Raw genomic sequence first — 27,393 nt, 5'->3', positions numbered from 1 at the left:
CAAAAAAAAAAAAGACCATGGAAGAAGACGATAATTTTTTTTTAAATGTGGTTTCTAAGCTAAATCTTACTAGCAATTAAGCAACACAATGTATTATATATATATATATATATATGTGTGTGTGTGTGTATATATATACTACCGACATACGTATATATATATATATATATATATATATATATATGTGTATACTACTTTATATATATATATACTTCACCAGTATAGTATGGCTTAGTAAACCACATACATAGATATTCTATAAATATGTGCACGTTTGCATGAGATGTTTTGTAAAGAGCATACAATCTGATGGATTGTGTTGAACACCAAAGATTAAAAATGTCACAGACATCTTTTCAAACAAGATCACACAAAGCTCTGCATTCATTACACAGAACATTAAACGCTCTTCCTCTCTCTCTAATGACTATTGCCTTTCATATGTGAAACTTTCATATGTGAAACTCCATGAGACCTAATTCTTCTGAATATGTTCAACTGAACCTCACTGTGTTCAGTAAAGTCAATACTACACTCTGAAAGGAATGCTGAGAAACAGCCTCATCTATTGCTCTGCAACTTAAATGACTGCAGCACTAGCACTTGTTCTCTCTAGAACATTTCACATCTTTGTTACTCCAATGAATTAACAAGGCCGCCTGTGCGAGATGAGCATTTATTTCGAGAAATAAACGAATAATACTTATTTAACTACTATATTTCCTCTGTTAACGCTGCAGATTTAAAGAAATAGCCAACCTGAACTCACGAGAAAACGTAACTATTTTACAAGGTGACGATTTCATATGAATTTGTACGAAAATGTGCGTTTTTTTAGAAAAAAGCATAAAGGTTCGCCTCTAACCCGTAAAAACATGAATGAAATATTAAAATTAATTTTAATATAATAAATTAATTAGATATTTCAAATTAATTAGCCACCAATTCTCACAAAATAAATATGAAATGCGAGATTGCATTAATAGCTTACCTAAAAATAAAAAAACTCATACTCATGATGTTCCAAACCTGACCTTCTTTCTTCCGTGGAAGACAAGAGAAGGTATTCTGAAAAAAAATGTTTTAGCATTTTTTTGTCCACTAAATGAAAGTAAATATGGTCCAATGTTTTATTCGATCCCATTGACTTTCATTGTATGGACAAAAACAGTTGACTTCTTCTGGATTTGGAACAACATGAGCATGAGTAAATAATGACAGAATAAACCAAGCATGCAGGCATTGTAAAGAGGGAATACTGATGAGTTTGAGCGGAAGCTGTGTGAACTATCTGACAGTGGAGGCCAAAGATATGCACTGTAATTACACACAATAATTACAGGATTATGTAGAATACATTATCAGCAGCCGTGGCAGTTACACACACAAAACAGAATACACCTGTCAGCAGAGAAACACACAGCGTTAGCAGTCGGAGGTGGTGGCAGGAGGCTCTCGAGAGGAGGACTCATACTCATGATGTTCCAAACCTGACCTTCTTTCTTCCGTGGAAGACAAGAGAAGGTATTCTGAAAAAAAATGTTTTAGCATTTTTTTGTCCGCTAAATGAAAGTAAATATGGTCCAATGTTTTATTCGATCCCATTGACTTTCATTGTATGGACAAAAACAGTTGACTTCTTCTGGATTTGGAACAACATGAGCATGAGTAAATAATGACAGAATAAACCAAGCATGCAGGCATTGTAAAGAGGGAATACTGATGAGTTTGAGCGGAAGCTGTGTGAACTATCTGACAGTGGAGGCCAAAGATATGCACTGTAATTACACACAATAATTACAGGATTATGTAGAATACATTATCAGCAGCCGTGGCAGTTACACACACAAAACAGAATACACCTGTCAGCAGAGAAACACACAGCGTTAGCAGTCGGAGGTGGTGGCAGGAGGCTCTCGAGAGGAGGAAAGAGGCTGGAAGCCACCTGGGGCACTTCCGTGACCGACACTCATCTCTTATTCATGATAGTGTGTGACATTTCCTCAAGTCAGAGGGGCAGCAGAGGAACTGACTGAGAGATATGCTCAAGATTAACCAGCTAAACAAACACAGCGACGGCAAAAGGTCTTCGTCTATTAGTCATGATTGTAAACCTCATTACCAAGAGAGCCAGTCATCTACAGGTACTGTAGTCTATTCGTATGAATAAGCATGGCCATGTAAGATAACAACACAGCAGAAGATTTTCTTTTTGCTTGAGTGTCTTGGGTTAAATAAATATGATACTCTCATCCATAACAGCAGAGAAGGTGCCCTTCATCACCAGACTGAGAATGAGACGTTGGGAATGGAGGATGCAGAATGGTGTTTTACTGTGAAAACTGAGCAGAATCGATTGGCTGTCCTCTCTGAACCACGACATAAATTATCAAGGAAAGGCCATGAGAGAGGCAGGTGCTCTACTTGGCTTTACGTAACAGAACAGATTTTTTGTCTTTTTTAACTGTCAGACTGGGATTAGTTGGATTAACTGTACTTGTTTTATTTAAAATGTCTGAAAAATTGCATGTCATGGGTATAACATCAAAGCTATATATATATATATATATACACACACACACACACACACACACACACACACACACATATATATATATATATATATATATGTGTGTGTGTGTGTGTGTGTGTGTGTCATGGGTATAACATCAGAACTTTTTCCCCCAAAATAAAAAGAAAAGTATATATATATATATATACCTTTTCGTTTTTATTTATTAATCTTATAAAATATTACATTTAATTATTAAATATTTGATTGAAAACATAAAAATCAAAACATAAGTTAAGCACACAATTAAGCACATTTCTTATTACTGTAATGCAAAAAATCATATTCTCATTACTGTAACGTGAAAAAACAATGATATATTAACTAAATATACTGTATCTGCTTTAAATATATGTAACAAAACAAAACTTAAATGGTACTAAAAATATGTAGTATTGTTAATATTATAAAAGAATAAATATGATTAAAACAATAAAATAATAATAACTTTAATAATGACAATAATCATAAGATTTTTTGACATTTGAGCACATTTTGTGTGCATGTATGTAAGTATATTTTATAATGTTAATAATATTTTATAAATTAGGACCACCTGAGTTTTGCTTTCTTTTAGATATATTGCATATATTTAAAGTACTGTAGATACTGTATATTTACCTTTTCATGATTTTCACCCATAGTTTTCTCTTATTCTTCTGTTAAAAAGACTTGGTCTGGGTCTCATCACACCTACTGTACATAATGAGGTTGGCTTTTCTAGACATGCCAAAGAAATGTATATCTCAGCAGCCATCAAGGTTACAACTACAGTTTCTGTGACAGAAAACTCACAGCTCACCAGAATTACTGTATATCCTGTAAGAAACGTGTAGATAAACAATTAAGAACCAGTCATTGGGCACCAGCGGCGCTCCAGAGCAATGAAGCAATGAAATGTAATGAGTGTTTTATGGAGCAAGAGGGAATACATGTATTAGCAGAGCTATGGGAGGAAACAGGAACTTTTAGGAAAACAGGGGGAAAAAATGTTATGGGCGGCATGGAAACACTCAGTGATGGCAATCCAGCAATGAAGGTCTTTGATTGGTGTCTGGCCAACCTAAGAAAAAAAAAAACTCCTGACTGTTGTGCAGGTTTCATTCAGACAGAGCCTAATGTAAGACACTTAAACAGCTATTTATTCTGCATAAGAGTCGATTCTCCTTTAGGGCTGTTTTTAGAATTGGTGCAGATTAATGCGAAAATGACTATCAACAAGTGTACGTTTCCCAATTAGCTGTTAACGGCTAAGTAACTGCCATAGCCCAAGGTAAAGTTTTTGCACGCACACACATAAATGCTGAAAGCAGAGAATTGGTCTTATTTAGATCAAACAAACCATTACACGAACAAAAAAAGTACTATGTAGGAGAAAGCCCATAAAGTGCAATAGAGCTTAGCTTTTCTGGACTTTATTTGTGCCTTAGTTGTTAGCTTTTATTGTACATAATAGAAACTAAATTTAAATATCCACCACTTATCTTTTCTATACAGAAAGCAATAGCTACTCAATCTGCATTACTGTAAAATTGACCCCAGAAAGAGTCAGAAAATGTATTCTTCCATGCAAATCTGGAGAGGGAATTATTAAGGAACAAGATCTGCTAACTCAAAGACACAATGGAATTTTAAGAGACAAGAATGTGACAAAAAGGCTACTAATGCATTGACCTTTAGTGCTCTTCAGGGACAGATGTCTTCTAGTTAACTTGCTCATGAGTGACTCATAAAAACCTGTGTACTATAATAATAAGATTTAATCTATCGCCATGATCTCCTGTTACGGGATTTTATGAGTGTAATTATATTATAGTACAATTACTGTATGAAATAGTAGATTTCAGGCCTCCCTCTGGATCTATACGATCGTGACAAGCATACAAAAGGTCATAAGTACTTCAGATTTACAGCGATTTGCTGAGAGGCAATGACTTTGAGAGTCTGAATGCCTTCCATTCCAATTTAATAACATACAGCTTTGAACTTCATAATAACCCAGATCCTACTGCAAAAGCCTATAAACATTGTACTTAAACACAATTATAAATATACATTACGTAATACACATTACCGCGGGAAGTAGGGGTGCTGAGGGTGCTACAGCACCCCCTGGCGTGTAGCCCAAGAAAAAATGGGGGGGCTGAGGGTGCTGCCTTAAAAATAAATAAATGAACATTTTGTAACAAAAAATAAATAAAACAAATTTTATTAATTTGTATATTCATTAAAGTTCATAGAAAAAAGTAGCCTAAAGGCCCGTTCACACTAAGAACGATAACTATAAAGATAACTATAAAGATAACGTTATTAGCGTCCACACCAGCGAACGATATCGTCTGTTTATTCAAAGCGCATACGCGTCTGCTGCTTTAAATTCTCGAGCTCGTTATAGGCTGATTGGCTGTCAATGTTTTTTATCGTTCATCAGCTGGAAAAAATCGTTCTGAAAATGATTCCAACGATATTGTTTCTCTGTGCCTTTATCGTTATAGTTGTAGTGCTGTTCTTTAATATTGAGAACGATTTCTAGAACTATATCTTTATCGTTATCTTTATAGTTATCGTGCTTGGTGTGAACGGGCCTTTAGCCTACATTGACAATAAGCAACAGTAAAACATGAATTAAATTTAATCAAATTGATTGTGAAAGTCGTTTAAACTTAAACCGAACTGACCTGTAACATGTCTGTGCCATACCCAAATCAAGAATTAACGACCATTTCTACAGCCATTGCAAAGATACAGCAGAGAAAGATCGAGAACGTCTATTTACCTCAGCAGCAACCAATCTCGCATTCTCGCATCTGCAGCGCTTATTTTGATCTTTAACATTAGACCTTTCCTATTCTTGGAACAAAATTAATGCTTAAGGTTGATTCAGTATTACTCCTAATGGAAAAAAAATCCCACACACAACATCAGCAATGCTACAATGACAAAGTAGCTTATATTTAACATAAAACTTTTATGAACAGAACGAATAAGACATAACCGTGTTGTAACAAATAAAAAAAAAGTTTTGGGGATTTTCCCCTTACTTCAAACGAATGCTTAGTTTGTGGCTCATTATTATTATTAATAACAATAATAATAAAAAGGCTATACAATAAAACAGTACGATGACAAATTCACTTATATTAAACTTTGAACTTTTATTAACAAATTGAATAAGGAAAATATGTTTTACCCGCATTATAACATAAATAAATTGGCTAAACGGTGTTTGGATTTCCCCTTTCTTTAAAACGATCGTAGTTAGTGGTTCATCATTAGCCTATTAATTAAAACACATCAGCCATAAAATAGTACAATGGCAAATTCGCATAGGCCTATATTAAACATCTACATTTTATTAACAAAATGAATAAGACGGACAGGCTATAGCCTACTTGCTTTGTAACCCAAATAAATAAGGTCTTTTCCCTCTTTTAAAACAAAAATTAAAAAATATATATGTTCCCGCGGCTATGGTAATACACCAGCTGACAAAGAGTTGGAATTATGATTTTTGTTTTTGAAAAAAAGTCTCTTATGCTCAACAAGAATTTATCTGATGAATTACAATTTAAAATAACTGTTTTTAATTTTAATATATATTAAAAAGTTATTTATTTCTCTGATGTTAAACAACCATTACTTCAGTTTTCAGTGTCACGTGATCAGAAATCATTCTAATATGCTGATTTGGTGCTCAAGAAACATTTCTCATTATTACCAATGTTGGGAAAAATTTTTTGCTGCTTAATATTTTTGTGATAACCGTGATATACAAAAGTTCAGGGTAAGTAAATTAATGCTTTTATTCAATAAGGATTAAAAGGGAGAGTAAAGATAATTAAAATGTTGCAAAAGATTTCTGTTTCAAATAAATGCTCTTTTGAACTTTCTATTAATCAAAGAACCCTGAAAAAAACGTATCTCGGTTTCCACAAAAATATTAAGCAGAAAAAAATGTTTTTAAATTCATCTTTGCTATCAAATATGTCAGGATGTAAAAAAAAAAAAAAAATCAGCAATACACAAAAACTCATTTACATATATCATTAAAAGCTGTATAATTATAATTCTACATTTTGCAAATTCAGCCTTCTCTTAAAATAAACTCTGCCCTTTGAGTGAGAGTGTTCTGTTGTGACTGTCCAAAAGCAGAAAGATCCTCTATGTGACAGTTGTTGTTCCTGCCCTTGCTGGAGGCGGAATACTGAATCTGTAAATCAGGGAAAGACCGCTGTCCCTAACCAGGGTTCAAACTGCCCTCAACTTCCCCTGTAGGGTCACTGGGGACATCCATGAGAAAGAGAGAGACAGACAGCAGAGAGAAATAGAACTGGAAATAGATTAAGCATTTTATGGAAATCTCCATGGATACTGTGTCTATGAATGAATGATGCATTTATATAGCACTTTATTGTGTATTGCTGTACAACAGAGAGAAATAGAACTGGAAATAGATTAAGCATTTTATGGAAATCTCCATGGATACTGTGTCTATGAATGAATGATGCATTTATATAGCGCTTTATTGTGTATTGCTGTACACCCAAAGCACTTTACAATCATGTGGGGGGGATCTCTCACCTCAACCACCACCAGTGTGCAGCATCCACCTGGATGATGCAACGGCAGCCACAGGACAACGGCGCCAGTGCACTCACCACACACCAGCTACAGGTGGAGAGGAGAGAGAGTCATAGAGCCAATCAAGTGGATGGGGATTATTAGGAGGCCATGATAGACAAGGGCCAGTGGTGGTAATTTGGCCAGGACACCCCTACTCTTTTACGAGAAGTGCCATGGGATTTTTAATGACCACAGAGAGTCAGGACCTCGGTTTAACGTCTCATCCGAAGGACGGTGCTTTTTGTCAGTATAGTGTCCCCATCACTATACTGGGGTGTTAGGACCCACACAGACCACAGGGTGAGCAGCCCCTGCTGGCCTCACTAACACCATTGTTATCAGTTACTGATAACAATGACCATTTTAAAAACCAATGTATGAAAAGCAGTGCATTAAATTCATGGGGAAATCAAATACAGTGTATGACACTTGTATGAGAGTGGCTTGTGCTGTATGGGATGTTGAGAGCTAAGGGCCTGCTTGAGGTGAGAGAGAGAGAGAGACCTGAATCCTGAGCAGATGGATTCCTACTAGTAAACACATACCATTCTGGTGTAAAAGGACTGAAACCTGGGGCTAATACTTACTTCAAACGAAATGAATTTGCATCGAAATGTATATCTTTAAACAGTCCGCACCATCATGCAGCTGTTTCTGAGTATTCTGAAAACGTGCTCCACATGCAAATCAAACAGAGCTGTAAATCACCCGACAGAACTACTACTCAGTAAAATGCTTAAAACGGGTGACTTTGCATACACGCAAACACAAACATGTATTAAACCAAAGAATGATGGTGGCTTCTGCTTTTCTGAACAATGAATTATTGGGAAAGTAAAGAAAAGCTTTAATCTGAGTTGAAAAATTGACGTTTGGGTACTCACTGAGCTCAGCGATGCTCCCCACGTGTGTGGCCAGTAGGGACTGCTCAATAGTACGCTGCTCGGACTGACTGTAGGCATCTCCAGCTTTACTCGAGCACTGCTGGTTCCTGTGCAGGCTCAAACTGTCCGGCAAACTGAGGATTCCTGCACAAGAGAATTGAAAAAAAACTCAAACTTTTACAGGTCCAGAAGCTGAATCAATAGAGCATGGTACTAGAATCGCCAAGACCAAGGGTTCAAATCCCAGGAAATGCTTGGGATAAAAGTGTAATTCAACATTCATTTATTTGGCAGACATTTTTCCCAAAGCAACTACATTAAAGACAATTATATAATAAGAATGATAATAATATTATCATTATCATCTCAGGAACAGAACCCATGACCTTGCTGTTGTTAGCACCATGCTCAATGCTCAATATTAGGACTACAAGGACTTCTGTCCCACTGAAAAACCACTGGTGTTGCTTCCGGCTAAAATCGTGAAAACTTCAAACCATTGCTTCTGGCGCCAGTGCACTCACCACACACCAGCTACAGGTGGAGAGGAGAGAGAGTCATAGAGCCAATCAAGTGGATGGGGATTATTAGGAGGCCATGATAGACAAGGGCCAGTGGTGGTAATTTGGCCAGGACACCCCTACTCTTTTACGAGAAGTGCCATGGGATTTTTAATGACCACAGAGAGTCAGGACCTCGGTTTAACGTCTCATCCGAAGGACGGTGCTTTTTGTCAGTATAGTGTCCCCATCACTATACTGGGGTGTTAGGACCCACACAGACCACAGGGTGAGCAGCCCCTGCTGGCCTCACTAACACCTCTTCCAGCAGCAACCTAGTTTTCCCAGGAGGTCTCCCATCCAGGTACTGACCAGGCTCAGCCCTGCTTAGCTTCAGTGGGCGACCAGTCTTGGGCAGCAGGGAGATATGGCTGTCACGTATACACAGATATAGATATGGCTTTCTATAAAAAAGTACTAATGGAGATTTTATATTTAAGATTTGAAGAGCACAGACAATTCTGAAGGAACAAACAGCAGCATTTTGCGCATTCAGGCTTGCTATGAGAAGTTTTCCATTTACTTCTCAGTTATTAAACAGGGCCATGCTTATTTGTTGTATTTGATGGGAATTTTGTGTTTGTTGTTGCCGAGTTCATATAAGGCAGGCGTTGTGGCTACAAAGATTTCTCTTTCTGTACTGCAGCACATATATAGTATTGCGTTTAAAATCGATGTTCTCAAGAATAGAACAAGATTACTGCTGTAAAATATATTGAATTACATGACCAGTCTCTTAAGTAAAAGAGCTTTACAGCTAATTAGATGTGCATTTCCAGAAGGAAATACCGGTGCTTGCAAGGCAGCAAAAGGATCGTGTTAAAGCTGTAGACAAGACTACATTTTAGACTTTGGTTCTGTGTAAATTAAAATGCTGTCATTGTCATGACATTCAGCATACATCTTGTTTTCGTACAGCTGCACATCATACGTCACTGTGCAGTAAAATAAAAACAACTAAAATATGTGCAAGGAAGACAAGAATATGCAAAAAATATGCAAGAAAGAAGACCAATCAAAATGTATTATGCAACTAAATGCAAGAATGCAATGTATACGTATTATAGTTTCTGAACATTTTAAATATAATATATTTGTAAATAAACATAAAATAAACATACAGTGGGGAAAAAAAGTATTTAGTCAGCCACCAATTGTGCGAGTTCTCCCACTTAAAAAGATGAGAGAGGCCTGTAATTTTCATCATAGGTATACCTCAACTATGAGAGACAAAATGAGAAAAAAAAATCCAGCAAATCACATTGTAGGATTTTTAAAGAATTTATTTGCAAATTATGGTGGAAAATAAGTATTTGGTCAATTACAAAATTTCATCTCAATACTTTGTTATATACCCTTTGTTGGCAATGACAGAGGTCAAACGTTTTCTGTAAGTCTTCACAAGATCTCTCACCTCAACCACCACCAGTGTGCAGCATCCACCTGGACGATGCAACGGCAGCCACAGGACAACGGCGCCAGTGCACTCACCACACACCAGCTACAGGGGGAGAGGAGAGAGAGTCATAGAGCCAATCAAGTGGATGGGGATTATGTTTGTAGGTGACCAAATACTTATTTTACAGAGGAATTGACCAATTAATTCTTTAAAAATCCTACAATGTGATTTTCTGGATTTTTTTTTCTCATTTTGTCTCTCATAGTTGAGGTATACCTATGATGAAAATTACAGGCCTCTCTCATCTTTTTAAGTGGGAGAACTTGCACAATTGGTGGCTGACTAAATACATTTTTGCCCCACTGTACATATACATATAGATATATAATAATATAATATTCCATAATATTCTAAAATACACATAATATATACATATAACAAAAAATAAACACACACAAACAAAATTAGAAACTAAATTGCCTAAGTAATTTCCTAATTATACATTAATTATTTTACATATTTGTTCATTATTATTACTTATTAATCATTAATAATAAAACAACACAATATGTATTCATTATTATACATATTGTTAAACCAGAAGGAGATGAATATGGGATAAACTGCATGCTGTCTAACTAAAAGCTCTGATGAACAACTGAGTTACTGATAACAATGACCATTTTAAAAACCAATGTATGAAAAGCAGTGCATTAAATTCATGGGGAAATCAAATACAGTGTATGACACTTGTATGAGAGTGGCTTGTGCTGTATGGGATGTTGAGAGCTAAGGGCCTGCTTGAGGTGAGAGAGAGAGAGACCTGAATCCTGAGCAGATGGATTCCTACTAGTAAACACATACCATTCTGGTGTAAAAGGACTGAAACCTGGGGCTAATACTTACTTCAAACGAAATGAATTTGCATCGAAATGTATATCTTTAAACAGTCCGCACCATCATGCAGCTGTTTCTGAGTATTCTGAAAACGTGCTCCACATGCAAATCAAACAGAGCTGTAAATCACCCAACAGAACTACTACTCAGTAAAATGCTTAAAACGGGTGACTTTGCATACACGCAAACACAAACATGTATTAAACCAAAGAATGATGGTGGCTTCTGCTTTTCTGAACAATGAATTATTGGGAAAGTAAAGAAAAGCTTTAATCTGAGTTGAAAAATTGACGTTTGGGTACTCACTGAGCTCAGCGATGCTCCCCACGTGTGTGGCCAGTAGGGACTGCTCAATAGTACGCTGCTCGGACTGACTGTAGGCATCTCCAGCTTTACTCGAGCACTGCTGGTTCCTGTGCAGGCTCAAACTGTCCGGCAAACTGAGGATTCCTGCACAAGAGAATTGAAAAAAAACTCAAACTTTTACAGGTCCAGAAGCTGAATCAATAGAGCATGGTACTAGAATCGCCAAGACCAAGGGTTCAAATCCCAGGAAATGCTTGGGATAAAAGTGTAATTCAACATTCATTTATTTGGCAGACATTTTTCCCAAAGCAACTACATTAAAGACAATTATATAATAAGAATGATAATAATATTATCATTATCATCTCAGGAACAGAACCCATGACCTTGCTGTTGTTAGCACCATGCTCAATGCTCAATATTAGGACTACAAGGACTTCTGTCCCACTGAAAAACCACTGGTGTTGCTTCCGGCTAAAATCGTGAAAACTTCAAACCATTGCTTCTGGCTAAAGTCCTCAATCCATAATATTGCGTTCTCCAGTGAAAAAGTCGTCTTGTCTGAATCAGGAAATAAATATGCAGATCAAGCACTGTTTACAAGCAAACAGTATTAAACAAATATGATGGTGGATTTTGATGTTTGAGGACAACAGGGGTTGGATTTTTTTTTACTGGAGGAAGCGTTATTATGGATTATGGACTCATATTTTGGCCAGAAGCGGCAGCTTAATTTTAAAACAATTTTAATTGATTCAGACAAGACGGATTTGTTTCTTACAAACATGCAACTTTTCACTTCACAAGATGCTGGACTGGAGTTGTGTGGATTACTTGTGGATTATTGTGAGGTTTTTATCAGCTGTTTGAACTCTCATTATGACGGCACCCATTCACTGCAGAGGATCATCATCTTCATTTAAAGGGGTATTTCATCCAAAATTGAAAACTCTATAATATTCACCCTCATGTCGTTCCAAACCCATATGACTTTCTTTCTTCTGTGGAACATAAAAGAAGATATTTTAAAGAATATTGGTAACCAAATTTATTGAAAAATTGGTTTTGGTTCCCATTGACTTTCACTGCTTTTTGTCCATAAAACAGAAGGCAATGGGAACCAAATCTGTTTGGTTACCAACATTTATCAAAATATTTTCTTGTATGTTCCACAGAAGAAAGAAAGTCATTCAGGTTTGAAACAACATAAGGGTGAGCAAATTATGATATTTTAATTTTTGGATGGACTATCTTCTTTAATAATAATAAGCAGGCAAGCCATATAACATGTCCTCCAGGACTCCCTTTTTTGGCGGTAACAGGTGAGAAACTTGGCCAACCACTTGTTTTGTCTGCTCACAAGGAGAAAGGGAGGCGTATCACCTTTCTGGACAACCAGCAATTACTGTAAAGAACTGTCGTCCTCTTTTTGTGGAACACGGACTGATGTCTACATGCATACAGTATAACTTAATGCTAATGTTTCAATAATGACAATTGTACCAATGAAACAGACTCTACATCACACAGCGTCCCTGAAATCAACATTAGATTGAAGGCTCGCTTGTTCAGCACTACTGCACCATCACAAAGCTTTTCATCCCGGCTCACAGCTGAACCACTGAGGTGAGACTCCGTTAGTGTTTGAATCACTGTGGTTATTGTTTTTAACAGGATGGCTGGGCTCCTCGAAAATTGGATTCCCTCTCATCCTTGTGTTCCCATCAGTTCCATTGTTGCCAAACACTCCTGGAGCTGACGGCGTGTTAAATTATGATGTGGCCGAAACAAATTACTCTATTTTGTTGTCCTCCACAGACAGATGGGCTTTCGTTTGAACCGTACACTTGTGAGGCAAATGTAATTTTAGCGGCCTGCCTGAGAGCGGGAATGATGTAAATCGTTAATCAGCTTCACCCTGGGAAATGTGACGGCAGTGTATGTTGCTTATCATAATGTAAATATATTGCTCGACAAACTCATCATAGGTCTTCCAAGGCATGTTATTATTATTAAAAATGCAGCCTTATATAATTGCTGTTATAGATCATTCAGTCCATCTTACAGTAAGTGTTTTGCTTCAAGGAGGAATAAAAAAAAAAAAAGGTGCATCCTGATAGAATTTGAACTAAGTTGCCATGGAGACAAGGCAGGGGTGGAGTGATGGTTACTTGCCTGCGGCATGGGAGGAAGTACAGGTGTTTAGCAATGCAAGACCACACCTCACTGTCCTGGGCCTAGTACTCTGCTATTGTATTCATGTATTAATACAAACTAATTTGCAGCCCTGCAGATGTTCATAAATGTTCATTATAAGATCTTGCTCTCCATTTCCCTTGCCTCAGCTCAATGAAGAATGACTGACAGGTGTATAAGATCCTAGAGTGGCGCAAAATTCCCCCTTGTTCCCTACAATCTCTTGAGTCCAGAGCTCTTATTAAAACTCTCAGCGGGTCTCTTTGACAGATGAGTGTGCCAGGCTCATGCACAGTCAGCCTGAAACACTTAAAGCAACGGGTGGTAAGACTGGCATCTTGCTCGCTTACCTTTCAGCTCCACTTCCTCAAACATCGGTCAGGGTTAACTTTTCAAATTACAGTAGGCTATAAAGACTTCACACGCATGAGAAATGTACACACACACACACACACACACACACATAACTTTAAAAGCCTGGTTTCTTCCAAATCCTTGCCTTCTTTTGTTTTGTGATTATGCTTCAAAAGCAAACTATGCTCAAAAACATTTTATGGCAGGCTTTTACAGTTGGCCTATTCCAGAAAATATATATTTTTTATAGTTTTTGAAGGTCAATGCATCAGAAAACAAAATATGAAGACATGTACCATTTATTTTAAAGAAAAATAGCACAAGCAAAAAATTTCACAACAATAACCTTGTTAAATATAAGAACATTTTGGGGTCAATAACATTTTTTGTTGTTTTTGAAAGAAATATCTTATACCAATGCTGCATTTATTTGATCAAAAATACTGTAAAAATAGTAATATTTGAAACTTTTATTACAATTTAAAATAACTGTTTTAATATATTTTAAAATATAATTCAGGATTTTATAGAACCATTAGTCCAGCTTTCAGTGTCACATTCTTGCTGATGTGGTGCTCAAGAAACATTTCTTATTATTATTAATATTCAAAACAGTTATGCTGCGTAAAATTTTTGTGGAAATCAGGATTCTTTGATTAATAAAAGGTTACAGCATATATTTAAAATATAAATCTTTTGTAACTATAAATGTCTTTACTGTTGATCAAATTCATGCATACTTGCTAAATAAAATTATTAGTATTAGTATCATTATTATAATTATTTTTATTTTTACTGATCCTAAACTTTTGTACAGTAGTGCATACTACTCAAAATTAAGACTTCTTGACACTTTATTGTTGTCAAATGTTAAAAGCAAAAATAAATAAATAAAAACACTTAGTTTAATATTCAAACTTATATTCAAAATCAAATGCTTATACATGCCTATATATCTCAGGATGCTCTTTGTAGATCCCTGAGTCAGTTTATTCAATAAATAATTGAATAGAACGTAGAATAATAATATTATTATTTTAATATTTTTCAGGTTATTCAGCAGTCAGGTAACAGCAGCCTGTGATTACAACAAAAAAATAATTACCTGCAGTTAAATTATTTAAAAGGAATTGATTGAAAAGAAGAAAATCAGTATTTCATGAGTATTAAAAGATTGTGACATTTTTATTTTATAAAGAGTAAAAAAAAGAGAAAAAAAGAGATGATCTACGGGAACAACCAAAGCATCAGGGTGCAGGAAAAAAGCCTAAAGCTTGAAACCATACTGTCATTCAGCGCCACTTCTTCACTCATCGCTGTAATGAGTTATGGCGACTAGTGTGAAAATGCATTTGCATAATGCTGCATAATAATAAATAAATGATCATGATGCCAGGTCATGAAGTGAAAAGTTCTTCCCTCAAGCTCCTTATTCGTCTTCTTCAAGTGTGCAGTATCTGCCAGTGATGCCACTGCAGATTAAGACCTCTCTCACTCCAGCTCGCTATACAAAAAGCCTGTGGGTTTGGAAACCATTAAAAGTGTGTCCAAAATGATACCCGTACCGCAAAGTCTCTATTCTCAAGGAGCTCGGTTTATGATGACATAAGTAGACTGAGAAAAATAGAGCCTCCAGCTTTTTTCCCCAACGTATGACATGCATTTTCTCTATTCTGACTGTCTGCTGGACATCACTGAATTAATTTAAGACATTTGACCTAAAAGATACAGACCTCCTTGATCTGGGGATGTGGTTTGGTATAGAGCCCACATTACAACTGGAATGAGTTCTTATGAATAATAAGTGAATAATAATGATATGAGTAATAAGTCATAAATTTGTGATGTAGTTAGTTTTAAATAAAGTTTTTAGGTTGACCTCAAATTGCAGAGGATTTTCGCAGAATCTGACTTCGAAAACTACTTTTATAAAAGCAAACCTAGCACATTCAATATACATGAAATTCTTTGTAACACTATATTAAAATAACTGAAATAGGGGAACATTTTTAACTTTGGTTTAATATTCTGTTATTTAATTCAATTAAAAATGTATGCATTTTATGTGTGGTGTAAGTGTTCAAATATTATAGATGTCTAAAATATATCTGAGGTTGCTCTTTGTAGATCTGTATATTCAATAAACAAAATTGAAAAATGATCTAATGTTGAAAACCGTTATTCAAGCAGGCCTAGGCCAGCAGATTTCAATACATGCAGGTTTCAAGCCGATGAACAAGAGAGAAGGAATAATGAAGGCGTCTGCCAGGTTTAAACCAGCTGAGGATTGTGGGTGTGCAGGCGTCAGTGCCCTGTAACAATGTCAAAACCCAATGAATTCACATTGGCAACATACAGCACACCCCTTTTGTCCAAAACCTGAGGCTTTGGCTTGGAAAAACACAGCATCCACAGGTTGGCTCAGATTGAAGGCTCTATAAAATCATTTGCATTTCACCTCTAGGGTGCCAGAATTTCATTACAGTACTTATCACATGTTTCACAGTGGACCAGTCGACCAAAAGTGCTTTGACAGGCTGACAAGGGGACATTAGAAGAGCTAGCACAGCGCTGTACACTTGGGGAGGATCCGCTGAGACATACCAGAGTTTTCCCAGCTTTCCCATGCACGCGTGCCGAGTGTGGATATGCCGCTGACCTCACTAGGGCTTAGAGTCTGTATTTAAATCTATTTTAAAGGCCTGTGAAGCCTGGCCTGCTCACTTAGCCTGAGAATGCAGATGAAAACACACACACTCATACACATATTCTGTCTCTCTCTGAGTACAAATGTGGAAAAACAACTCCCTGGATTTCTCACAGTGCAATGCCAGCATGCAAAAGCTAGAAAGTGATTCAAGTCACACCATGTAAACCTACACCCACAACACCCACGCAGCTATGTACTTGGTCAACTCCTTTACTAACCCCTATGCTAGGTTAAACCCACACATAAGTAAAATAATATCCAGTATTTCTTGTGCAAGATGGTATTTTAGTGACACACTAGAGACTTGTACGATGGCATTATATCCTGTGCACTAGATAAACACCTCCTAGATCAGTTTTACCATATAGCGGATAACTGAAACAATAGCTTGAGAGAGTTTTGTAATAGGTTAAATCACACATGCTGAAATCTGGCAGCCCAAAGCAGATGGAGTCCATATGTATGGCAATAAGAACTAGGAATGCTGCATTTCTGGGGAGTGGAGGGAGGAGTTTGAGGAGAGGGATGCAGCGGTGTCTACATGCGTCGTGTGACTGCGCAGTCTGTCTCCAGTACTGGCTGACCGCAGAGCTTTAATGGTTTTTGGAATCATCCCCAAGGATTTGCTCTGAGTTGTTCGGAGATCAGAAAGTTGGATCAGTCCGCGGATTTATCACTGACGGCATGTGTCTGTTTGAATTTAAGACACGCATGGCTGTCAGAGAAACGGTCAACACAAACCCCTCGAATATTCCCACTGAGCAACTGTACATACAGCATACATACACTCAAAACATTAAGAAATTAATATTTCTATTTAGCAATGATGCATTAAATTGAACAGAAAAAATAGTAAAGACATTTTTAATGTCAAAGGGTTAGTTCACCCAAAAATGAAAGTTCTGTCATTAATTACTCACCTTCATGTCATCCCAAACCTGTAAGACCTTAAAAAATTAAAATTAGCTTGTGTTTTACTTACCCTCGAAGCATCCTAGGTGTATATGACTTTCTTCTTTCAGACGAATCCAGTCGGAGTTATATTAAAAATTGTCCTGGCTATTCCAAGCTCTATCATTGCAGTCAGCGGGTACATTAAGAAATTAATATTTCTATTTAGCAATGATGCATTAAATTGAACAGAAAAAATAGTAAAGACATTTTTAATGTCAAAGGGTTAGTTCACCCAAAAATGAAAGTTCTGTCATTAATTACTCACCCTCATGTCATCCCAAACCTGTAAGACCTTAAAAAATTTAAATTAGCTTGTGTTTTACTTACCCTCGAAGCATCCTAGGTGTATATGACTTTCTTCTTTCAGACGAATCCAGTCGGAGTTATATTAAAAATTGTCCTGGCTATTCCAAGCTCTATCATTGCAGTCAGCGGGTTGCAGTTGAACAGTCCACAAGTCGTCAAATAAAGCTCGCTCATTCATAATAAAACGTGCTACAGACGGCTCCGGGGGATGAATAAAGGCCCCCTGTAGTGAATCTATGTGTTTTTTAAAGAAAAATATCCATATTTCAAATGTAATAAACCCTTTTCTCTCACTTCCGCTGACTATCATACACTGAAGCAGTTCCGGTGGATGACGCAGCACGTATATGCGCAGCGCGCGCCTCTGATGTATGCTAGTCTCATGAGTTTGTTTATAGGAGCAAAGGAAGCAAAGTTTCCTTACTTTAGCAAAGGAAAACCAGTCTCTTCTTGGTTTATATCGAAATCCTCCGACATTTTTCTTTGCAAATCCTCGGTTTGTACTTCTAATTCGTGACCGGTGTTTTGTTTTGTTCTCTCTCCGCATTCGTCACTAATTACGCAATGCCGCACGTCTTACGTAATCCGCCGGAACTGCTTAAGTGTATGACAGTCAGCGGAAGTGAGAGAAAAGTGTTTATTCCATTTGAAATATGGATATTTTTCTTACAAAAATACTTGGATTTGCTACAGGGGGCCTTTATTCATCCCCCGGAGCCGTCTGTGGCACGTTTTATTATGAATGCGCAAGCTTTATTTGACGATTTGTGGACTGTTCAACTGCAACATCCGCTGACTGCAATGATAGAGCATGGAATAGCCAGGACAATTTTTTATATAACTCAGACTGAATTCGTCTGAAAGAAGAAAGTCATATACACCTAGGATGCCTCGGGGGTGAGTAAAACACAAGCTAATTTTCATTTTTGGGGGAACTAACCCTTTAATTCATCTTCTGAACACAAATTAAGATATTTTTTATTAAATCTGAGAGCTTTCTGACCCTATATAGACAGCAATGCAACTGAAACTTTCCCAGGCCCAGAAAGGTATTAAGCCCCCATTTACGAGAGTACCACGCATGTGTGTGCATTCCTCTGCTTGAAAACAAGGAACAGCACATGCGTGTTCTATATCAGAACGCAGGCTCCTGTGTTTAAACATAAACATAATGACAGATTTTTCATTTTTGCGTGAACTATCCCTTTAAAAAAGATTGCAATTTCAAATAAATGCTGCTCTATTTAAGCTTAATTTTAAAAAATCCTGAAAAAAATTATTATGCTTTTCAGAAAAATATTAATGTTTTCGACATTGGCAACAATAAGAAATGTTTCTTGAGCACAAAATCAGCATATTAGAATGATTTCTGAAGGATCACATGACACTGAAGACTGGAGTAATGGCTGCTGAAAATTTAGATTTGCCATCACAGGAATAAATCCCATTTCAAAATATATTAAACTAGAAAACAGTTATTTTTAAATATAGAAATATTTCACAATATTACAGTTGTTACTGTATTTTTATCAAATAAAGGCTGCATCCTTGGTGAGCATATGAGACGTCTTTCAAAAACATTCTTACCAACCCCAAACCTTTAAACTAATGTATACAAAGATATAAATATTAGTATTCAACACATGTAACATTGACCCTGAAGGCACTTAGAACATATTAAGGACAAGAAAACACTAGATGACAAATGAAAACAGCATTGACATGTACATAAACAACATTTGCCTTAAAAGGCCTATTAACAGTGTGATGGATGAACAGATAGTAAGTTGACTTCTAAATGATCCAAACTGATTCTTGAATTGCAGGTCACATAAACAAGAGCTCACAAAAGCTTTTAACTATTTTCTTCCAATCTTCATTGAAAGGATTTTTAAAGGTGAAGTGTGTCATTTTTTGAGCCATTAGCATCACCAAATAGAATTTATACAATGGAGAAATAATAACCGTCTCAGACAGGTCTCCCCAACTCCATTTACAAATGACTGAAATAAATCAATACATTAATTTACAACAATTACAGCAAAAGGTGTGTTTAAACTATTTAATGACAGCCTTTGTAGACATGGCATAAATGCAAATCTATGAACTGGTCTTAACCATACATTAAATTACAATATTAGGCCAACAAAATTTGTTCACATTTCTCACAAACCTAGGTTAAATGTATGCTTTATGTGTTTGATTCAATAGAAAGAACGAGCTCACTATATGGTTTTGTGTCACTAAACAGAACCAGCTCATTTGTCTGTGAATCAGTTGAACTAGACTGTTCATGCTGTCTAGTTTTAAGTCACTAAAAATCTATTTTTTTATAAGAGTCATTCATTTGGGATTCAAATAGCATGTCTTATTTCCTTTAAAAAATGGGTAACAAGAGTCATTAATTCAGGAATCACTAAAAAGAAGTGGTTCATAACTCCCAACATTTGGGAGTACTACACTGGTTGTACTGTAAGTATTGATTCACTAAAAAGAACCTGTTCCGAGCCATTTGTTCAGGAATTGAACTACACTGTTTGTTCTGTATGTTTTGATTCATTAAAAAATAATCAGTTAATAAGAGTCATGCATTTGGGAGTCAAACTACATTGTTTATACTGTATGTGTTGATTCACTAAAAAGAACTGGCTTATAAGAGGAATCTTGTTTGTGAATCAGACTGGTCACCCTGTACATTTCACGCTATAGATTCAACTGATTATAATGTGTTCCAGTATTTTTTTCTTCATATTTCCATTTTGTGTTATGATCTTTCTATTTACTTTGTTCACTATAGCATCTTTAGAGTCAGTGCTGCATTCAGTTCTAAATTGTGACCATTTCTTGTAAATTATTGACTTGCCTAATGAATAAATGTAAAAACCTGTAAGACCTTCAGCAATCTTCATTGGGAGCATTTGCTATTGATCAGTCAGAACAGCAAAACAAAGTCCAAAAACAGGAGAGTATTGCAGATCTGCGAATGAAAACCTCAAAATAATATGATTCACACAGGCAGAAAGGATATCAATCTCTCTGAAAGCTGACAATAACTGTTATCAGTAGAGATGAAAGACACTAAAAAACAAACACGTTCGTGTTTGCATGAGGAAACATGCCCTTATCAATGAATGCTGGGTAATGACCATGCTGCGTGCACCAAAGTGATACTGAGCTAAGTGTGTCATAGCCAGCTCGGTTGCCCTGTGGTACTTCTCTCCAGAAAACTCCAAAACAACTGGTAATGCCTCCTGCAGTGACCCCGATTACATCACCAAAACAGTACGCGTGTTGCCCCCCGCTCTCCCCTGCTGAAGTAAGCCTTGCTGTCACTAACAATCACTAAGAATCAGAAACAGGCGTTGTTCTCTTATCAGCAATCAGAGACAGCGTGTTATCAGCCGACCCCCTTGAAGACCAATCTCCGGGCATTCAGACAGAGGGTACACTGTTGGAAGAATAGTAGAACAGCTCTGAGGAGATCCCAGTGAGCGTTTCCTCTGAGGCATTCAAATGAGAAAACTTTATTTTATTTTGAGTCCCTGCTCATTACTCTTTGCATTCTTCCCAGTGCTGAGTGGTAATTTGCATGCAACTGGGCTGCAAATTGCAATGTAATTGTTTGACTGGATCTGCGCAATTCATCATTTTGACTTTGCTAAGAGCGATTTGATTGAGGCCTTATGCAGGACTTTTTAAAACTGCAAAGAAGAATAACCAATCAATCGTAGTTAAAATGGACATCTGGTATAAAAAAACTTTTCAAATCCACATCTTTTACAAGTTCCAGTAAAACACTGAGTGGATTTTCTCAATTGTTAATATTTTCCTACAATTATATGATTGTACAGACAATTTTTATGACGTGCTTCTGACATTTAATACATTTGATCAAGAACAGTATCCATGCATCCATTGTCCAGTCTTTCGTCTGTCTACTTTGAAATCAGTTACTGCAATTTATGTTCTTATTGTTCAGAAAAAAGTCAGGTCAATTCCTTCTAAGACTATCAAAAGAGAGCTTTAACCAGGCCCAAGGGGAATTTGCAGGCTTTTTTCAAATTAGGTATGTTTACAAGCACTAATTTTAGTCAATACGAATTAATCCATCATGGTTTCAGATTTTGAAAGTTCTGTTTAAATGTTTTTTCTTACAAAACGTTCTCCAATAATCTACCATAATAACCAAAGAAAATTTGGATTCATGTATTTAAATGCTAATTTTTTTAAATGGAGCCATATTAACCACAGGATAAAAAAAAAGATACAGATTGTGACTTTATTTCTTGTAATTGGGATTTTTTTTCTTACAATACAGATGAAGCAGAAACTTGTGAACGAAGCCTACTCCAATTCTTTGTAAATCTGCTGAACAGATTCCATGAGGGCCTGGCTTTGACCTCTTCGTCCAGCTACTCAGTAACGCTATATCCTGAACACAGGATTTGTGGGATTATGCACCAATAAAACCTGTCATACACTGGAGAAATAATCTTATGAGCTTTTCATAACAGAATGATTAGACCTGTTCATTTTATGGTGTCATGACTTATTATTTCCAAGTAAAACCCTGCAAACTCAGCATGCAAATATATGAAATTTAGTCTTCCATCCAATTTTTCAGCAGGTGGTCACTCACAAATGCATCTTACCTACTCGTTGTCACAGCATTTCCTGCAGGCATAATAGCGTTACCATCACATTACTGTCGCTCGCTTCCTCTCATACATAAACACACAGACACACATAATGTACTGTATAAATACACGCACACAATCACACTAAGAATAGCAATGTGATGGGGGAAAAAGGACTAGTTCTCTCTTGCCACCATAACACCTCACACACATTTTTACACAGCAAAAACCCTCTTATACACACAAACACAGTGAATACATACATCAACAAAGGGGTTAATTTTTTATATCTTTTGCTTCAATTCCCATGAATAAATTCCTACTGTATGGCAGAACTTGTTCAGGGCTCAGTTGGCAAAATTAGCTTGTTTAATGAATTTGTCTGATGTGAATCAGCTCTGGCCTTTGTAAACAAACTACACGACATTAGCTGAGCATGCAGAAAAACAGCTGGTGCTCTCTTCTATGGCAAGCGAGAGGGCTGGAAGGTAATCATGTTCATTAAGACAACAGAACTGGTGTTTATGGAACAAAAGTGTAAGTATTATTTTGTTTGACGTGATCTCGGCCATGAGGCACACTGGAAGCGGATCTCCACTGCGTCATCCTGACTCAGAGCTCGAAGCTCAACTCCAGCTCGCAGTCTAGCAGAAACCAGCTCCAAACCAGAGACCCGGAGTAGATGAAGCATTAACTCCAAATGTTCAACTTCATGTTCAAAGGGGATGCCTCGTTCATCCCCTTTGAACAAACTCCCCAAGCTGAGAGCCAGAACTGGGTGAGGTTTATGCAACACATTGATGAAAAATATTATTGGAAACAGAGCTTCTTAACTACAGATTAAAGTTCAACATTCAGTGGCTCCCTGCTGAAACTTTTTTCATAATGCACAGCTCAAGGTCAACGTTTCAAGCTAAAAAGTGTTTTTAGCCATGTTTTTAGACCTCTGATGTCCGATTGTGGCTTTCTCACTGTTTATGTTATTTGTGATGGCCAAATAGATTAAAGCCAAGCTAAAAGTGATTCAATAGGCATATTCACAAGCATTATATAATACTGAATTGACTGCCAAAGAGGTCACAGCTAATGTTGTTTGAAAAGAGGGTGGAAACCCCTTAAGAAAATCAGACCAGTCTCTAGGAGTTGTTTCCAGTTGTAGTCCCTACCAGCCGTAGGGACTTTGTAGTCATTAAACTGCCAGAATTTTAAAAGACGATATCTCCATTTGCATTGAACTTTCAGCTTTGTAACTTTGCAGATATTGTTTATGCTCAAACAGCAACATTACACACTAACTAACGTTAAAAAAGTGAAATCGCAATCAACCACCCCTTTAAAAACACAAACCAACACATTCCTAAACTGTGAAAGTTTATCCAGTTTCTTCAAGAATTGTTGCATCTTGAAACTCGTTGATTTTTATTGTGAGTGACAACATACAGACCGTTCCAAGATGTCTCTCGTGTCTGGAGTGGTCAAATGTGGAATCTACCTATACATATCTATGGGGTTTCCGCAGGTCCTTAAAAAGTCTTCAATATAATTGTATCAAATTTAAATCCATAAAACTCTGGTACAAGAACTAAATGGTACAAGAACGTCTTAATTATGATTTTAAGAGGTCTTAAATTTGGGGACGGAAAGAAAATAATTGCTTTATAGATTAATATGATGTTACACTGTAATATGCTGTTTTTGTTCAGACCAAAGCGAAAATCTATCATAATTTTTAATGTGAACCAGTGGATCATCAAGTAGCTAATGCATTATTTAAAAAAAATGTTAATAATATATAATGATATAAAATTAAAACACTAAGATATATTTATGTTATTTAATTAATATAATAATTGACTGATAATAATTGTTTAAATTCATATAATAATTGATACTTTTGACTCATCCTTCTTCTTAAAAATTGTTTAAAGGCTGAAATGTGAAGTGCATGTTTAGTCACTTCCTGTGACTAAACTGAAGTTCTTTTATTTTTAGTTTTCCTAGATTTTGCTTCTCTGGGTGGTGAACTTCCAGTCCTTAGGTCCAAATTTTAGGCTAGACCAATTAAATCCTGTAAAAGATTACACAAGATCTATTTAAAATCGATGAGTTTTTTAATACTTCCCTACCCCTGGACTCCAGCTCGAATCCTCATTGTCTGTTGACATTAACCAGCACTGCAGAAGTATTACATAATTTCCAGGTTATTCCCTACATTTCCAATGCAATTTTGCTGTTGGATGACACTTTTGGTATGGGTGCAGCTTCAGAGAACAGCTTCAAATTCCACGTACAGAAAATGTGGGGGTGATGACATCATTCAACACTAAATCATAGGCTTCATTCAATTGTGCAACAGAGTTGCCATCATAAACACATCATAAAATTGCTGTCACAAACATGTTTGAAGTAGAGATGGCTAAAAAGTGTTGCATAGAAATTTCATAACGCATCCTAAAAGAGTTAATCAACAACATTTCCAAAGGTCTCCTTAAAAATCCCTCTGACAAATCAGAGAAATTTAGAAACACTAAAACCACACAAACATGACTAAGTGGCCATTTCATCAAAATACTGGAAGTGAATTCTAAATTTACACAGTTGCTGTTTGTTTTATATTACTATTCCCAGAAGTAAATTCAATAAAGAGTTGTTAACAAAAAAAATAAATACTGGAAGTGAAGATTATGGCTTGTCGATTAGTCGTCAACCGAAACCGGCTTCACAGAAATACACACGGCACCTGGAGTCAGCCTGTACCTTTCATGCGAAATATCGCCCTGTCATTACTTCATGTGGGTGCCACACCGCTTTGGCATTGTTTACACCCACGAGCAACAGCTTTGCGGATTAGCGTGCGCAAGTGACAGCATGTGTTGAAAAGGACGGCTTCTGCTTCGGTGACAACCAATACCCCCCTCACTTCATCTCCTCCGTCCTTCTCATCTTATCGTGCCTCGTTCCCCCATACTCCCACCCAAACAACATACACTATTAAGCTTAAAGAGAACGGTCCAAAAACCACACTTTTCATAAAATGTGATCGTTGCAATTATGAGCCATGAAAGCTCAGAGAAGAATAAGACTGGGAAAAGTGCATGCTATAATAACAAGGCACGAGATTTGTAGAAAATGCCTGAAGAATAAAGGACTTTTTGTAAGTGTAGAGACCAACTTAATGTTACTACTGTGCTTAATTTAGGAAAGCTTTGCTGATTTTCCAGAGGTGTGGAGAATTTAAAAGGTTCAAAGTCAGAGAACAAAGACCAGACCCAGTTAACTAATCTTAATGACTAAAACACGTCTTTTATAAACTTGGACATTGAATGAACAGAAATTAGGCATTTAGATGCCTAGGGCTTGGTTAACATGCAACATTAATCTGGCCAAATGTTCATATGGTTTGTTAACTTGTTCTGGTTATTTAAAAGGACAGTTCACCCAAAAATAAAAAAAACTCACTGTGCTGTTCCAAACCTTTATGGCTTTCTTAATTCTGTGGAACACAGAGGAAACATTCAAAGAACATTGGATCCTACACACTTAGAAATAAATGTAACAAAAGGGGGTTTTGCAGCAAAGCAATGGAACCATTTTGGTTCCCCAAAGAACCTTTCAATGAAAGGTTTTATAAAGAACCTTTTTTACTTTGTGTAAAGAACATTTTAAAGGGGTTATATGACTTAGCTAAAAAGAACATTATTTTGTGTTTTTGGCATAATGCAATGTGATTATGCGGTTTGAGGTTCAAAAAACACGTTATTTTCCTCATACTGTACATTATTGTTGCTTCTCTAGGCCCTGTCTTTCTGAAACGCGTCGATTTTTACAAAGCTCATCGTTCTGAAAAGCACGGTGTGCTCTGATTGGCCAGCTACCCAGTGCGTTGTGATTGGCCGAATACCTCAAACGTGTGACGGAAATGTTACGCCCCTTACCAGGTTCAGGAAACTTTCCTCTGTAAAATGCGCTGCACACACTCAAATATTTGGGTTGTACTGTTCTGGAACAGTGTTGTAAATAAAACGTAACCACTGATTTATAGTTGTGTCCTCTTTTAGAAGGCCAAACAAAGTAGTTTGGTTTTCACAACAAAACACACAGCGTCTCCACGACATGGCGGTGGCGGCAACAATACTACAGCGACAATACTACTTTCTTTGCATATACATTTGGGCGGTGTTATGCAAATCTTCCCACACAGTGACGTGTGTTTGAACGAGGCGTTTTAGGAAGGCGTGGATGAGCGTTCACTTTTATAAAGAATATCTCTTTGGGTTTGAGACTTTAATCTTAGCGACTTTACGGATCTTCTGTATGCACAAACAGCTTTTAACACTCCAAAGACAAAGGAAAACATGGAATTGCATCATATGACCCCTTTAATAATCCAATAACTTTGTTCCTCAATAAAGAACCCTTTGTACAATGGAAAGGTTCCATGGATGTTAAAGGTTCTTCACAGAACCACCGATGTCTACACACACAAAAAAAGGTACAAAAGTTGTCACTGGGATGGTACCTTTTCTAAAGGGACCATATTAGTACCTAAAAAGTACAAAAATATAATAATATTTCCTTTTGTACTCTACGGAAAACAAAGAAAGTCAGAATTCCTTTCTATGTCAACAAACCCTGCAAACCAAGTTTAGAATGGTATTATGAAACTTGATAAAACTCAAAACACACACCAAAATGTTTCCAAGAGTGAAACGTCTAGTAGTTAAACATGATAGGGTTGTTACTGTGAGACATGACATCCGTACTTAATACTGTGTAGCGTAACAAACCTGAGCGGATTTGAACTGAGCGTCCATCTCTTGGGTCTCAGTGACTGAGTGAACCTGATAGAATTACAGACTTCCTAAATTTGCAGTGATCAGAGTTGAGAGACGGCCAAAGAAAACTAAACAGATTAAAATCTATAGCAGAAAAACCCACTATTTTTAATCCATAACAGGGGGACTATAAATACAGAATGCAGTGTTTGTAGACAAG

The 27,393-nt window shown here is 36.6% G+C and overlaps 1 protein-coding gene across 1 annotated transcript in view; it reads right to left on the bottom strand.

Moving 5' to 3' along the window:
* LOC107583829 (ankyrin repeat and BTB/POZ domain-containing protein BTBD11-B-like) overlaps positions 1-27,393 on the bottom strand; it is a 78,460-nt gene that overhangs the window by 18,515 nt on the left and 32,552 nt on the right. The window contains exon 3 of the mRNA XM_016270171.1: positions 11,242-11,385. Coding sequence (XP_016125657.1) covers positions 11,242-11,385 — 144 coding nt within the window. The remainder of the gene's footprint in view (positions 1-11,241; positions 11,386-27,393) is intronic.

Source organism: Sinocyclocheilus grahami, unplaced genomic scaffold (assembly GCF_001515645.1).
Source record: "Sinocyclocheilus grahami isolate Dianchi unplaced genomic scaffold, SAMN03320097.WGS_v1.1 scaffold55.1, whole genome shotgun sequence".
Classification (NCBI taxonomy): Eukaryota; Metazoa; Chordata; class Actinopteri; order Cypriniformes; family Cyprinidae; genus Sinocyclocheilus; species Sinocyclocheilus grahami.
The sequence above is the reverse complement of the archived record's forward strand: the minus strand, read 5'-3'. Positions and strand labels throughout refer to the sequence as shown.